This window comes from Bombus pascuorum, chromosome 5, assembly GCF_905332965.1.
Source record: "Bombus pascuorum chromosome 5, iyBomPasc1.1, whole genome shotgun sequence".
Classification (NCBI taxonomy): Eukaryota; Metazoa; Arthropoda; class Insecta; order Hymenoptera; family Apidae; genus Bombus; species Bombus pascuorum.
Window position 1 is genome coordinate 12,256,023 of NC_083492.1, and position 16,660 is coordinate 12,272,682.

General features: G+C 30.8%; 2 protein-coding genes across 4 annotated transcripts in view; both read right to left on the reverse strand.

Moving 5' to 3' along the window:
- LOC132907531 (trans-1,2-dihydrobenzene-1,2-diol dehydrogenase-like) overlaps positions 1-16,660 on the reverse strand; it is a 216,956-nt gene that overhangs the window by 124,854 nt on the left and 75,442 nt on the right. The window lies entirely within an intron of this gene.
- On the reverse strand, positions 3,882-15,675 carry LOC132907533 (lysosome-associated membrane glycoprotein 1). The gene is made up of 5 exons (XM_060960723.1): positions 15,423-15,675; positions 13,828-14,288; positions 10,399-10,621; positions 6,563-6,751; positions 3,882-4,302 (listed from the first exon to the last, which is right to left on the reverse strand). Exons 1-5 carry the CDS (start codon positions 15,472-15,474, stop codon positions 4,163-4,165), a joined length of 1,065 nt encoding a protein of 354 aa, XP_060816706.1. The 5' UTR covers positions 15,475-15,675; the 3' UTR covers positions 3,882-4,162.

Consider the following 16,660-nt stretch of genomic DNA (forward strand, 5'->3'; position numbering starts at 1 on the left):
TTGGGACGTTTGCTACCTCGGCTGGGCTGGCCCGGTGTCGGAGTGCGTAGGTTGTACGCCGGCGTGGTGCGAGCAAAGCTCCTCTACGGAGCTCCGATCGGGGCAGGGGACCTGAGGGCCAGCAGCCGCAATCTCCGAGCGATCAGGAGACTGCACAGGTCGGTGGCCATCAGAATCACGAGGGGTTTTCGCACCATTTCGGCGGCGGCAGCGGCGGTGCTCGCCGGACTTCCCCCGTTCGAGCTGCAGGCCCTGAGATGTCGCGAGATCTATCTCCGCAACCGGGGTCTGCTGGGCGAAGTTGAAGCGAATGACGCGGACGCGGAGGCGCGGGCTCGGCGAGAGCTGCTCGACAGATGGCGCGCCGGCCTTGACATAAGAACTGGCGCACCGGGGCTGAGGGTCCACGGGGCCGTCCTCCCAAACTGGGACGTTTGGCTGGACGGAGGCGCACCTCCCCTGACCTACAGAGTGCAGGTGCAGGTGCTCACGGAACATGGATGCTTCGGCGAGTATTTGCGCCGAATCGGGAAGGAGGTGACCGCGCGTTGCCATCACTGCGACGCAAGGGTGGACTCGGCGCAGCACACTCTGGAACATTGCCCGGCTGGGCAGCGCCGTGACACTCTCTCATCGGGGAAATAGGGTTCGACCTCTCGCCACCGGCGATCTTTGAAGCACTGTTGACGAGCGAGAGGGGCAGGAAGGCCGTAGACTCCTTCCGCGAGCTAGTTATACTGCGGAAGGAGGCGGCGGAGCGGGAGAGGGAGCGGGCCTCCCATCCCGAGAGGATTGGCCGACGAGGTCGCGGCGGTGCCCGTGGACGCGCCTATATGAGGTGCGGGAGAGCCGCAGCGACCTCCGAAGGGGAATGAAGTTAGGTGCTGGACCTTCCAGCACCCGGGAGGCACCAAACAGTCCGGTTGGGGATCCGGGCGGCCCCTGGGAGAGGGCGAGACGTAGTTCAGATGGAATATTGTGTGTAGGGGACCCGGTGTGTCGCCACAGCGGTTCCCGGGCACCCCTCGGTTGCAATAGGGACGGTCATTGTGGAGGTTTTAGTCGGTTGGAGTCCGACATTACCACGTCGCTCTTCCCCCTAGAGGCGACGGGTGTCCGTGCGGATTTCCTCCACAAAAAAAAAAAAAAAAAAAAAAAAGATTGAGTTTCCTACTACTATGTCGTATTTATAATATCCTGTTAGAATACATTGGTTTGTTCAAGATAATTCACGTCACTCTTTTATAAGATCTATCCTGCCATCATTACATAATCAATGAAAATTTACCTGTGCACTCGAGATGTATCACGAGATAACGGATTATGAGGTCCATAGCTTTCTTTCAATAGGTCGTATGTTCTGTTCTTCGTAAACACAAGGTTACCCATTATATGTCAGTTCTAAATCATCCTTTGTAAATATCAAAGTTACAAGGCTTATTACTATTAAGTGTGAAAGAAATTATAAACCTCGTAAAAAGATTGATAATTATAGATAAAAATAGTCTATGAGATTTTTCAATGAAAATCTCACATGTTTCTGTTTCTGAAAAATGTATTTTCTTTAAAAAGTAATAGATTGATAGTAAACATAATACAGGATGATTATCCCACTCGTCACACCACAACTCACAGGCAATATCGCTGCATGGCGCGCTATGAGAATGCCATGTGGGGATTATATATATGTGATTCGACATCAAAAGTAAATTTTAACTCTGTATTAGGGCAGATGCGATGATGATGTATGTGTATTATCTGTAAAATAAAAACGAAAGTGCATAATACGCGGCATGATTGCAGATAATGCACATGAATTATACTTTGTATAATCTTTCTTCATTATGACATCTGAGTCCAAAACTTCCTCTGTGTAATTGATTGCTATAAAAAAGTATAAGGAAAATAAAAATATGTAAAATAAAAACCAGTTCACGTGGACAGATTTTCAAGGTCATTTTCGTTCGAAAATGAAGTCTCATATTGTTCGATCGTTCGCGGAGAGACGCGATCGCAGAGGAGGCGCGTCAACGGGAGCCATAAATTCTCGGTACAATTCGATTATCGACGCCACGAACTGATCGATCCCCTATTTCGGTTAAGATAATAGAGGTGGTTGAATTAGTATAACACAGTTTAACAGGTTATAATATACACTTTATTCCAACAACTTGTCTCACGGAGAATATAAATATTCGGAGAGACTCGCGTAGTAAGTTACGATGTCGAATTGTAATGTCGTTTACAATAAGGTTACAAGTGTTCGACTCGAAATGTTGCTAGCAAGACCACGATGTTAATAGTAGTAGAAGAAATCTGCAAGTAGTGACTTACGGTGTCGCGAGAGGTATAAATCGCAAGTAAGATATGAACCGAGAGATGTATTCAGCGATTTAGCGACTTGACCACTTGACCTAGTAAAGAGATGTTGACTGATCTAAAGGCGAGAAACTAGTAAAGTTCGGTGACGATGCTGTGGCAGAGGAAAGCTAATGATGGGTGTGTCTAGCGCACGGGACCATCGGTTTTGTTGATGACAATTTTGACTAGGAAAATGAACACAATAGTCATTGCTTCTGATTGGATAAGAAAAAAAGCTGCTAGCGGGAGATGCCGTACGTGAGAAAAAACAACTTTCTCTCTTCTTCCTGAAGTAGACAATAAATTTAAAAAACACTCGAAATAAAAGATACTTGTTTAGTCTGAAGAACCTTAACTATGAAAATGCCAAGATTTATGGTGGGTCCTTAATACTATTGAGGGTACGCAATAAGGGTGTGTAGACATCTATATGTAAAAAGTTTATTCTGGTTTTCGATTTATTTTTTTCACGAGGAATCATCTTCCGCATGGTTGTACTATAATTATAGGAATAGTAATGTTCTTGTTTTAAGTTCTAAGGTTTAAGTTCTATTATAAGCTTAATTTAATATTCCATTGTTTTTAATATTTTTCTTGATCTCTCATGTTTTATTTTGTACGTACACGTGTGTACCTATATGTGAATTGTGTTTTCAATGGTTTGTATGTATTATCTATATATTGCGTGCATAGTGCACGTTATGTTACCTCTTTTTCGCTTTTAGGTACGCTGACATCTTAAAAATGGCTGAAAATAAATAAATAAATTCATCCTATCAAAATCAATTCGAAGAAACACTAATTCCTTTGAAAATTCCATAATGTGTTTTGATATTCTCTTACAGGTTTTAATAAATAGGTTGATTTAATATTTTATTTGGCTTTTTCTTTCATACCAAGAGGAGATAAAGGGAAGGGATCATTAAATGATAGACTACTGGTATCTTGATTAGCCCAAGAGTACGGCCCTTTTGATATGTGTAGTGCACCTCCCCCTTCAATATATTTCATTTACAATTTTTGTTATAAAATATTATAGGATTATTCATCGCATTGAATGGGGATAATCTTCCCCTTTACGGACTAGTACGAGCTAAGTTGCTCAACATGTGCTATTGGGCTTAAAGATTACTATGTTCTTTATCGCCTAAACTGCTTTGCATTCATTCGTATAAGATTTATCAAATTTTAGGAATGCTTTGGTCAATTTTTAAATATTAACAGCTACTACAAAACAAATCACAATCATTTTATTCTTTATTTACATGTTATTTTTGTTTATAGAAACAATGCCCAAAATTCTGTTGTCAAACACCTAGTATGTTTCCGCTGATAAACAATAAACTAATTTTTTAAAGCGTTCAATTCGTAACGTAAATTATGGAAAATAAAACATTCTGACGAACGATACGAAACAATAGTAGTACTATTAATAAAAATAATGATAATAGTAATCAACGTTACATAACAATATTAATAATACCGATAATAACAATAGCGATAATAATAAATTGTACACATTATATATGGTATCACTTTATTATTTGAATATGTAAATAAAAAATTTTATAACTGAAAAACATCGTACACACGATTTGCAATAATCATAAATTTTACATAACTTTATTTTTCTGTTAATAGTACTTCTTAAATATCTTTGAATTGTAATGTTTAACATATAATTTTTGAGAAATATTTCTCGCCAGATTTTGCAGTTAACATTACGATACATAATATAAACTAAATAAGGAAATTTCCATTGAATTACACGAAACAAGTTAAAGATAAAAACATTTTAACGTTACATGCTAAGATAACCATGAGCTTGATTTCGACGACGACCAATCAAGTATGCGATCAACACTATAACCACTAATCCTGCCAGTGCACAGCCTACTGCTATTGGTACAACATCCGGTGTATCAAAAGCGCAATCTTTAGCTGAAAATTAATAACAAATATAATTAATAAATATTAATAACGCTAATGATGTTTTAAACAATAATCATTGCATATTTTTTATATTTCCAGCATTTTTCGTATTTTATATTATATAAAATATATTTTATAACATAATATTCCAAATTATCATTTATTATATGCCTTTATTCGTTTGTGGAATCTTGACGTACAAAATGAGACACGGAAAGCGTGAGAATTAACGCAATTTAGAATAGAAACTAATTTCACGTAATATAAATTTTTGCACACGGAGACAAAGGTTATAATGCATGATCACTAATGTTAATAAAATTATACTTTTTCAACTCATAATTTCACTTGTAATATAATTTTCAATTAAGTAATATATATTTGAACAAATTTAATAGTTATAGTTAAAAAAATATCATTAATTTTCGCTGATTTTGACACGTTTTTACAATTAGTAAGTGAATTTTTATTTTCAAAGTTGTTCAAAATATTTTAAGCTTTCTATAACAATCTTTTTAAGAGCAAGAAGCTATTTTTATTGATTTTTCATGTTTTTGATCAATATGGAATGTATAAAAATTTGAGAAACATATCCAAAGACTTCCTCTATAGCGTATCAATTTTTTACATGGAATTCTTTTTCTCTCTATAGTAATGTTATTAACGTAAAGATGTAATGGTAAAACATACCTAGTTATTGCAAAAATATAAGACATAAAAGATGTAATTATTAAACACATTGCCTAGAAACTAGAAACCTGAAAATCGAGAATTTATTTATAATCTTTGGGTAATCAAAGACTATTATTAATTTTTTCTATAAAAATAAAAAAAAAAGAAGAAATGAAAAGAATACAAAGTAGGACATTGCAGGATTTAGATAAAGTTGTGACAGCAACCATACCCAAATCCATACCATTCCACACTACCTAACAATGAACCTTTAGACTTTGACCTTACCTTTGCACATAACCCAACACCAAATTTTCCCCATTACGTAGGGCACTCAGGATCCTCTTCTTGCCCCTCAATTCCTACAAACTCAACATATAAAAACCGCGAGCATTTGACCACGGGACTAATCTTGGGTACAGTCCTGGTCGTGATTTAGACAACTATTTTAATACTTTGTAACTTCATTGTAATATTGTACTTAACCACTTTGGTGAATAAAAGCATATAAAAATATTAAAGGACAGTCAAGTTAAGCTATTGCTCAGCTCTTCCTTTTTTATCACGAATTTTACGTGACAGAGTCGTGGCGTTAACTACGACTATTACTACTACCATGACCCACTGTTCACTTTCATAGTCACGAATATCGCGCATATTTTATTTAAATGCAATTTCCTATTCAAAATTGTATCTAAACTCGCGGAATATATTTCTGTTCATAAATGATGACTTGTGTATATACATTCTTGCTCTTTTATTATTGATATTAAAAAATTGATCGAAATGTCCCTGACAATGAGACCTGATAAATCTCCTTACACAAAGGGATATACAGGTTGTACGAGCTAAATATCTGTCTATTGTTGTATGAAATAACCTCTGATGATAAAGTTGCACTGTTTCAACGAACACGTGTAACAGTAAAAATATTTTTCTCTCAGTGTCACTTTTTTACGAGATTTTAAGATTATTGGTATTTTTCAAAAGGGATCATATAGTTATATTTCGTAAAAAAACAAAAAAGTTCATCGATCTTATTAATCATACTGTCCTCCCAGTCATTTAATTTTGACGCATTATACGAACCATATATAAGACAATCTAATCGAATCAAGACGATTCTCAATGCAACAACACTTATTCGGCAGTTTATTATCTTGTATCTTATATTATATTATATTATATTATATTTTGTGATTTTGATATTCTTTTATGAATTTCTATAAGTATGTATATAAATGCACAATCTATAATATGTACGATAAAATATAAAATCATTTACGGTACAGAATGTTACAATCTTTTTGGCTGTGAATAATGCAAAGTAAGCTACGAACATGTGTTGTTGCATTGAAACATATACGTTATGTCCCCATTCCTTGAATTAATTTCTATTTTGAGGTTCATTTTTAAATGTCTATTATTAATAATCAAAGTCTTAATTCTTTTATTTTTCGTTTTTATCTTATTTTGATTGATAAAAATACCCTTTAAACCTTTTACCAGTAACCTTTCCACTATTTACTATATACTATACAAATAAATTAATTTCTGCATCATATGCAATTAATTATTTTAAATATTTTATACTTACCTAAACCAAAAACAGTAGAATTATCTACTTTAAATGCTTGAAATTGGAAATCTGATATACTTAGATATCCAGATGTTTCATTACTGTTATTTTGTTTTAAGTTGAGCGTCTGTTGTTTCAAGCATCTGTAGGAATTTGATACTTTCACCACAAAATTAGGTACTTTATGCGCCAGAACCACTGATTCATCTGTTAAGAAGGATACACTTATATTTATAATACGACAAAATACATAGGGTACGTAAAGATATAAAAGAATTATATGTATGTACTATGATATAGAAGGATTAACAAATGTGTTGTTGAAGTTCTGAGAAATTGCCGTAAAGTTTTCGTATTAACATCTATTACATTACTCAAACTATTATACATACATAATGGATGGATATTTTAAGATTAGGTGACCGACCAACATATGACTCATGTATTCCAAGTTTTAAAAAATGTTAACAAATTCATTGTTTTTAATAAAACTCTAATATTTGACTCTACATTTTACTTTTGAATTACAAGAGGAAAAAGAGAATTGGAATTTTAGAAAATTGTTTTTTGTATCGGTACCATATAATATTCTAAGTCTTTTGAATGTGCGCACGTGTATGCAAGTACGTATGTGAAATACATTGATTCTTCATACAAATTTTCTCCGTTTTGAGATATAAATATTTATTTTTCAGATATATACTAACAATAAAAGTGGTATTTGATATGACACTAATGTCTTATTCTTGATATCGCAAGCAAATTCTTGTTTAACGAATTAAGAAAGCGTACTTCATTCGTGCTGCTTCATTCATCGTAATACTTACAAGTGAAAAATTTTAACAAATCAGACATTATCAGTTTACGCAATTCATTTCATTAATTCAAACATTTGTCTATGACATCGAGAGAAAGAGCAAACGAACGAGAGAGGAGAGAGAGAGAGAACACTCAATACTTTCTCAATTACTAACAAATTAATTATTGAAACTAAACTACTGCACTATTTAAAATTATATCGAAACTTAAATATTATTCATGTTTCGACAGCAAGTGTTCAGTGATCACTGTTTTATCAGATTTCGTCAATACATAATAATTTATACATTTCCTATCATATCATATACAAAATGCTGTTATGCTTATGAAAATATTGTGTCCTGAACTATGCAGAGCAAGTTAATTCGCATTCAATCAATATTTTTTGCAATCAGGGATGTGTTACTATAATACATCAATTTGTCATCTTGCGTGATACTGCGATTTGAAGATACATTTTTCTTAAATCGATACAGGAAATTATAAAACAGCAAAATGCAATGATGGATATGTTCATTCTCAAAGTCATTATAAAGAGGTATTAAACAGTATAAGTGGTCGAACAAGTCAATTCCTTTTTCTTAGATTCTTTTTAAAAACACATGTTTCAAAGGATTATATCTTTAGATAGAAAATATAGATGAAAACATATACTTATAAAATTAGTGGCAATGTTGCATTTTTCGTATACTAATATTCAGTATGTAACGCTACAGACAGCAAGGATATATTGTGTAGCAACTAAATCTTTTAGAAACAAAATATTCAAGCAAGATATAAATGGTATTAACACACATATTACTGAATTTGTACATTATTATTATTATTCAGAAAGCAGAGAAAACATTGCAGCATTTTCTCTGTTTAAATTGTTGTTAATCCTCATTGTTGGTTATATAAGTTACATGAAAGCATTTGCACATTACTATTAGTGAAGCAATATACTTGCCAATATTACAAAAATACCAATAAGAAACGTATCTGCAAAACCATGCTCCAAGTGTAGCAAAGCATGCACGAGGGTTATTCGCATGAAAAATTAAACAATATTGGCAACAATGGCAATCTTAAGGATGCTTAAAGTTGCTGTGTGAGTATATGGGCTGCTCAAGAATATCTGACTGAATTATAGATTATATATTAAAATATCTGTTATTAAAATTTTGGACGAATATTTTCTCATAACGATATTTTTCGACTTCATTTATAGTGAATAAGAAATAATTGAGATCAATTATTTTAGAAAATGCTTATTTCCGAGAAATTTATCTTTACCACATAGAGATCTTATGGTTTGTTGTTTAAACAGTTCAATTTTCCCACAAAAATTAAAAACCTTTTCAATCCTTCACCATTTTGTTGTTTATTAAGATATTGAAATTTCCCTAGATAGGACTACACATCAATGTATGACATAATTACTGCCAATGACGAACCATTTTTCTGATTGAAGTGAAAATTTTGAAGAGGAATATATTAGAATCGATTTGACAATATTGGCTTAAAAGTCCTTGTCACGCTCTTCAATACTAAATATAATACTAAACTAATTTTCTACTTGTAATATTTGTTTGAAAAAAATACTCGAATATATCTCTACCTTTCAAGTCATAACAGTGTCTTCCCCTTTAAATGAAAATAAGAAAAACAGTTTTTCTTTCCTAAGAATTGAATTTGTAAACATGTTTAGTTACAGAAAAATTTAGCTAATGCCTTAATATAATATTTACAAGATATGTATTTTGTTCCTTAGTATAAATGGAAAAAGATACTAACATACATACAACTGTATGTATCAAGATAGACATTTTAGAAATAAGCGACACACAAACAGATGTTCCACAGAACTACAAGAAAGTTTTAAAGTTAAAATATGAAATCTACTTACATACATACATACATATATATAAATGTAAACTCCTGTTCAAAAGTCTTAATGTATTTTTAATAAATTTCTTAATATTTGGTAATATTTGCAGATTACGAATTTTAAATTACATGCATGTTTTAATAAAACTGTTAACTAGTAACATATACTCTTTTCATTATATAAGAATATCATTTTTTGGTGTTTTTATACAAAGTGCATAAAAGGTCATCACTATCATAGATGGGTTCTATGTCTGTGGTTTCAAGATTAGGTTAAGAAAAGTAACGTGCAAAACTGACTGTGAAGCAAAGCTTCAAAATCAAATATTTTTTGTTGTATTATATTATGCACATTGTAAAGACTAATCTCATAACAAAAATCACGGATCGTAAATGAATTGGTCTCTTAAAAGGTTATGTATTTTAGTTTTTAGACTGAATTTATTCTCAGTGTGTTTACATTTTGTAGCTAGAAAAAACGTAAATAGAAATATCGATTGAAGCACCTATTTTCATGACTTCCAATTTCTCGAATGTTACTTATTGCAAGAAAAAATGTTTCAAAAAAAAAAAATTGAAACGCATTGTATAGGATACAACATAACGTCATGAATATCAACTACATTTCTTCAAGAACTATATTTCTTAATGTACTGATCGATCCATTTCTTAATTCTACACAAAAAGTATGTAGTAAGCTGTTTATGCTGTAAACGAAAATCGTTAGATCCTGAGATATTTATTACTCCCGTTGTTTTGTTCTACAAACTTCTAAGTAAAAATATGCATGAAACGAAATTCTATACTTCAATTGGTATTACAATCTCTTTCATTTCGTAGAAAGAAATGTATGTAGTTTTTTTCATATTGAAATATGTTATTTCATTAAAATCGGGTGTATCTCACAAACCAGCAGTTTTTTTTTTTTTTTTTGCAAAGCATGTTAATACTTTTTGTAAAGAACAATGAATTGAATCGATTCTTGCAATAAAAAACATCATTCTATCAAAAGAAACAGGTTTGAAATTGTATTATTATCCAAACTATTTCAGATTTCAGTTATGACTTCATTTTGTAATTAAATATACTTAACTAACGCTCTCTTATGAATGACTAGAAATGCTTTAAGACATTAAAATTACATATTAATAATTAAGATCTCTTACTCAGTGTGGTATTTGGAAAATTTGTTGGTGGAAGAACAAGCTCCAAATGATGAAGAGAGTAGTCATTCTCAGTTACATTTCTTATAAAATGCAGTGTCATACTAGCATTAGTTACATTTTTAGAAGACCATTCTAATGTCAAATTTTGCTCCAACTTGCCACAATATCCACTTGCTTTCGTAGTTGCATTGTCTGCTGGTATATCAAATACCTTAAAGGATTTCTGAAAAAATATATTTTTTATTGTTTCAATATTAATATAGTACTAATTGATCATTATAAAGATATTAATAATTATTTTTATATGAACTATTAAATTAAATATAAATAGTTGAGTGAAACCTAGAGGAACTCTTATAATAGGTTGTTGAATTTATCTTAATATCAGTTACAACAGTATGAAATTGAAAATATATAGTGTCATTTAAAAAAGTCAAGGTGACTTTGACTTTTTATCCCTTTTGGGAAATTTCTTATTTTTGTACTAATTTTCAGCCTATTGGAAGCTGATTGACTTGTATTCGAAACATTTTTTTATCACATTATTTGGAAGTGTCTGAAAAATCGTAGCAACAGTTACGCCATAGACCCTTTATAAGGAATTGAACTTTGAAGGTTACAGCGTTACTTCGCATCACATTAGTCAAAGTCAATTAAATATCCAATGAGATAGGACTAGAATTCTTTTTCCTATTATTCGTTAACCAGGTTAATCTTATAGAATCCGCGAAACATACAAATTCTATTCAGCATCCCATTAGGTGCTCTTACAATTAATTTTCGTATTGTCAAAACCGAACACTATATCATTATATAAAGATGTACTAATATTGATAATATACTACAAGCCACAACACTTTGAATTTACAATACATGTAGTAGTGTCTTCGAATGAATTGCGTTCAACTATTCCAAAATCTAACATTCAAAACCAACAGATTGACATAAAAAGAATGTAGTTTCAAAAATTTGTTGCTCTTGTACAATTTCACAAAACATTTTCATCAATTTTAAATTTACCTCAGAGAATAAATCTATTTCGGTTCAACTGTTTAACAATGTGTAGTAAGACGTTCATTGCGAAATTTTACTTAATTTTCATAGTTGGTGTTACGAGACATTTTTTGGAACGACGAGAATGTGAGATTTATCCCACATCACGAAACTCGTTAAATATGAAATGGAACGATATAAACAGATATTATCTTTTTACAAAAGTGTTGCATCTTTGCATTCTCACTTAAGATTAATTTTCATTGAATATAATATTTCATTAATTTAGATCATTAAATAATACCTGTTTCGATAAAAACAATTACCAGATGATGGATATCTTTAATTGCACAATAAACGTTCAATGAAATACTCGTTTAGCTCACATCATGTACGATGTTCGTTGCCACAATAACCAAGATTGTTTTGGTTTCCATAGTCTAACATAAATGGTCTAAATAAGAAGTAGATAGTATTCAAACGATATGAAAAATAATTAAAACGCTTTTTCTACAATAATATGGAACATTCATCTTTTCAAATGGCTATGATATAATTTTTTTAGCCAATATTGTCAATATAAAAAAAATTTAGCAATAGTACATTAATAAATTATTTAGGAAATTTTTCATTTACTGTATAAAAAGGTATATCAATATGTATTAACATTAGTGTATCTTTTTCTGTCAATTAAGAAATCTCCGAAAATATGATCTTAAAGAAAATTATTTCTTCATAACAATATTTTGTCCCTTCAAGAAAAATACTTCGTGCTTTAACAATTTGCAATGGAAATATTGGTACTGTTGAGTTTGGGTGAAAGACTAGTGTATCGCATCGCGGTAAACACGTTAAAATAGAAACCACGAATTTTCACTGATTATGATTACCTTCCAACCTGCGAATTCGCGGACAAACACAATTTTTATGTGGGAAGAAGACCCATAAATGGGCAATGGACATTTCCAAGGTAAATGTTGATTTCAAGGGAGGCAGATCCGACGACCTTGATCTTTACTTTGATATGTGTTATCAAGGACACCTCCTTTATTAACGCTCAAGAGCTTTTAGCCGTCGCTCGTTATTGTTTATTAATTATTAAATATACGACATAAAAGAGATCCATTTTGCAATAAAGTTGATATATGTATGGCGTAACATTTGATTATTATTGAATGAAAAATTTGTTTAAAACTTTAACACGTAAAATAAAAGAACATAACCTAACTTAATCTGTCCTTGGGACAAGTCAAACTATTTTATTCTGAATTTAATTGAATGATCAGTTAGATTAGGATAGTTTAGATTATTTCAAAGTGAGGGTACATGTTGAAGTTCTAAATAAATTTTTCATTCAATGATAACCAGATATGAGTTTATTGGCAAAAGCTTGCAATTACTATTTGAATAATATAGTATACTATAGGTGAAAGAGATATACTAACGCCGTAAATTGAAGTATTAAATGATGACAATTAAACTAATCGCGTCTATAAAAATAGTTTGAATATTAGATTGCCAATGTCATTTGTAATATATATTTGCATTATTTGCAATATGTATAAAAGGTAGCAAATTGTATATTTTTAAAACCCCACCAATGTTTAAAACCAATACCAATGTTATAAACAATTTTCTTAAATATACTACAGCACAAAGAATTCCTAATTTGATTCACGAGTTGCTGCCTAGTTTGATTTTCGAGATACATATGTATGTTTTAACATCTGATTAATTTTTGCAGGTATAATCTCGCTATATTTCTTCCACCAGTAGTATAGTATGTACCAAATTATAGCGAAATCTTAATTTAAAATATCAAGAAGCAGCATCGACTGACATCTTTGGTTCCAGGGCTACTTAAAATCATACATTATATTCTATTTTAAGGATTTATGCAATGATAATGATTTATAACTGGCGATGTTCCATTTACAATTAAAAAAAACAAAAATTTCTTATTACTTCATTAAATTGAATAACGAGTAAAAAATATTATAGTACAAATATAAATTTGGTAATTATATATTTTGAGTGACTTTGATATATATTATAAAGGTCAACATTTTAAATAATTTCATTTATATATATAACTGCCGCTCGACTTTAGTTTCCGAAATATAGTTGAATTTGTACTTATACAAGGTGTGTCCTCTAAGATTAATCACTAAAAATGTATAAGATAATTACATATATGATCCATCTCAAATTTACAATAAGAACTTCGAATCGAATCTCAAGTATCGAAAAAGCTAGTCCGATTCATTTATCCCTTTATCTAAATATGTTCATTTCATACCAAATTGATTTTATGATCTCGCTATACTGTGGTGAGAATTATATATATAAATATATATTATATATATATTCTAATTTATCATATACCATGATAATGTCTAAATAATATGATATATTCTACACCTAAATAATACAAACCATTTTGTTGTCATTAATATAAGAGATATTAAACTCCACAGACATCTGTACTACAATACAGGCTTTATCTGTTCCATTACCAATTACCCACTTCCTAGCAGTATGAGAAGACAATGTAGAATTTACTGTAGCTTGTATAACTGCTGGATTAATTGTTGTATGTAAAATCTGTTTCGTAGTTGTTTCATTTGTATAACTTAAGGTAGCTGATGTATCTAGTGACATAGCAGATGATTGGTGATCATTGGGAATAACTGTACGAGTTTGGTTAGGACTTTGACTCGTTAAAGCCTCTTCTGGCTTTAATTTATTTTTGTTTGTGCCTAACGGATCTGACACAGGTACCGGGGAAAATATCTTATTTGATGGAATATTTGTTTCAAAATGTTGCTCATTTTGTAAAGATGTTCCATTAGTGACAATATCCTCATTTTTAGATAAAATATTTTCTTGACCTTCACCTGTTGTAAAATTGAAATATAATCAAATCAATCGTACACTTTTACATTGACTTCTAAGTTAATATAATAAATTGGATATGCATAATTCATCATGCTAATATTCAGAACATTGTATAATTTGTGTACATGCACAGTGCATACATGTTTTTAATATATGTTCAAAACTATGATCTCTAACTACAATGTTGCTTGTTTATGAGGGTGAGCTCTATATGAAGTCTTGAAAGTTGTTTCACACAAATGCATTTCCAATATCTCCCAATTTTTCTAGACTTCATTTAATATTTTATGTCAATGATACTGTTTGGGTTAGAACATTTAAAATGCTTATAAAATATCAACTATACAACAAGTTTTCAAAACTTATTAAAATAACCAAAACCATTGAGATTTTCAAAACTTTCAAGACTTTCAAAATTTGCAGGAGATTTATGGCATCAAATTCTATTCAAAGTGACTCATATTTTTATCCACATATACATATTTGATACAATTTGAAATGATTGACAACTCATCAATATAGATCCTTAATCCTGTGAACATCGTTTAGTGTTTGATATACATATAACAATAAAAGAGTTAAGCACCATAAATAATAAAAGCTTGTATAAATATGAATTGCCAAAATCTTTGCTTGTGTCGATATTTTTAGATCAATGAAATAATATAATTTTATTTATAAACTATAATATATAACATTTATTGTAGGAAATATAAAAATAATACAAAATATATTTTGAAATATTAATTTAAGTAATATTTTTATCTGAATTTTTACATAGAAAATAATTTATAATAGTAGTAATTCTTATTAATTAATTAATTTGATAATTTTAAATATCTTATTATTATAGTTTTGATTTCTAAAATTTTACCATAGGTTACAATATTTTATCACAAGACAGTATGTTGTATTTAATATCCTAAATACGTTAATGAGAAATAATGTATAGTAAAGATAACAAAATTAAAATTAAACCATAAATCTACAGCTGATGTAACTTTGTAAGGAGAGACCTTATAAGTTTTATGTGTTTCAGGGAAGAGTAGAAATAAGAAATATAATTTCACGATACATAAAAAATGTTCATAATCCTCTGCAGAAAAAATAAAAGTGTATTTGAAAATTCATACCCAGAACGTGGAGTGCAGTAAAGCAAAGGAGTAGTAAAAACTTTGACATCATTAGAAATTCCAAATTGCTAGAAATAAGCAAAATCCACTAAAAATTTGAATGTTTATAACTATTATGAAAATTAGACACCAATGTAAGTTAACGCAAAGTATGTGAAAATACACCGCGTATGACGACACAACGTAAATGTCGATACAATTCTATACTCTGTAGTTCCTTGGAAATGTTATTCACAAACACGTATTGGACAGACTAAAGTACATATGTATGTGTTCTCATTAAGGGTTGGTTTACATTATTTCGAATTAGGTACGTTCTTTTAACATACAACACACAAGTGAACTAAAAAATGATCTAAACTTATTTACTTTATTGTTAAGCAAAAAGGTATTATTTATATATTTTTAATAAAGTAAAATAAATAAATATATTAGTCTTGTCACGAGTGTATACACCGATCGTCGGTCTAATAACTACATATATCGTAACCCATGTTTTCAAAATGTTTTAATTTAATGCTATATTTATTAGAATAACTTACTTTCAATTCTATTAAATTTTTATATAGTTTGTAAAACTATTTCTCTAAAAGGTATATGTATTGATAAAATTTGATTAAAATTTAATTGAATTAGAATCAACTAATTATGTTTCTTGTGTAAAAAGAATTATTTGTTACCATGATATAAAATTCTGTACAAAATAAATCCGACCTTCGACAATTATTATATACATTTCATATAGTTACATAATTATAATGACTGGTAATAAATTGAATATCGAAACGGCCCTTAATATATAATTGTGTTGTGTACATTCTTTAATTGGCTAGTATTTATTTACATGTCCTTATGCTCATACTATATATATTTTATCTTCTATCTATGTAAAATATATATATGTATATCAAAAAGGAAATTTTCTCTTTCGTAATACATATATACACACGTAGATATATATGTGTGCACATTATATTAACAATCAAGTATGCAAACATGTACTTTATACGAGGAAAACGGAAGATGATTCAGCTTTTATGTTGTTGATACATGTATATATATAATTTAAAATATAGATAAATGAACAAAAAGACTGAAAAATCGACCGTTAGTAATTTGCCATCATATAACTAGAGGACTGAAATTTAAGCCACGCCTCCATTAAGCGTCCCAATACATCTGTGGTTAGTATTGCTCCGTTGGTAGAATTGACGGCAATCATATATATGATCGTGGTA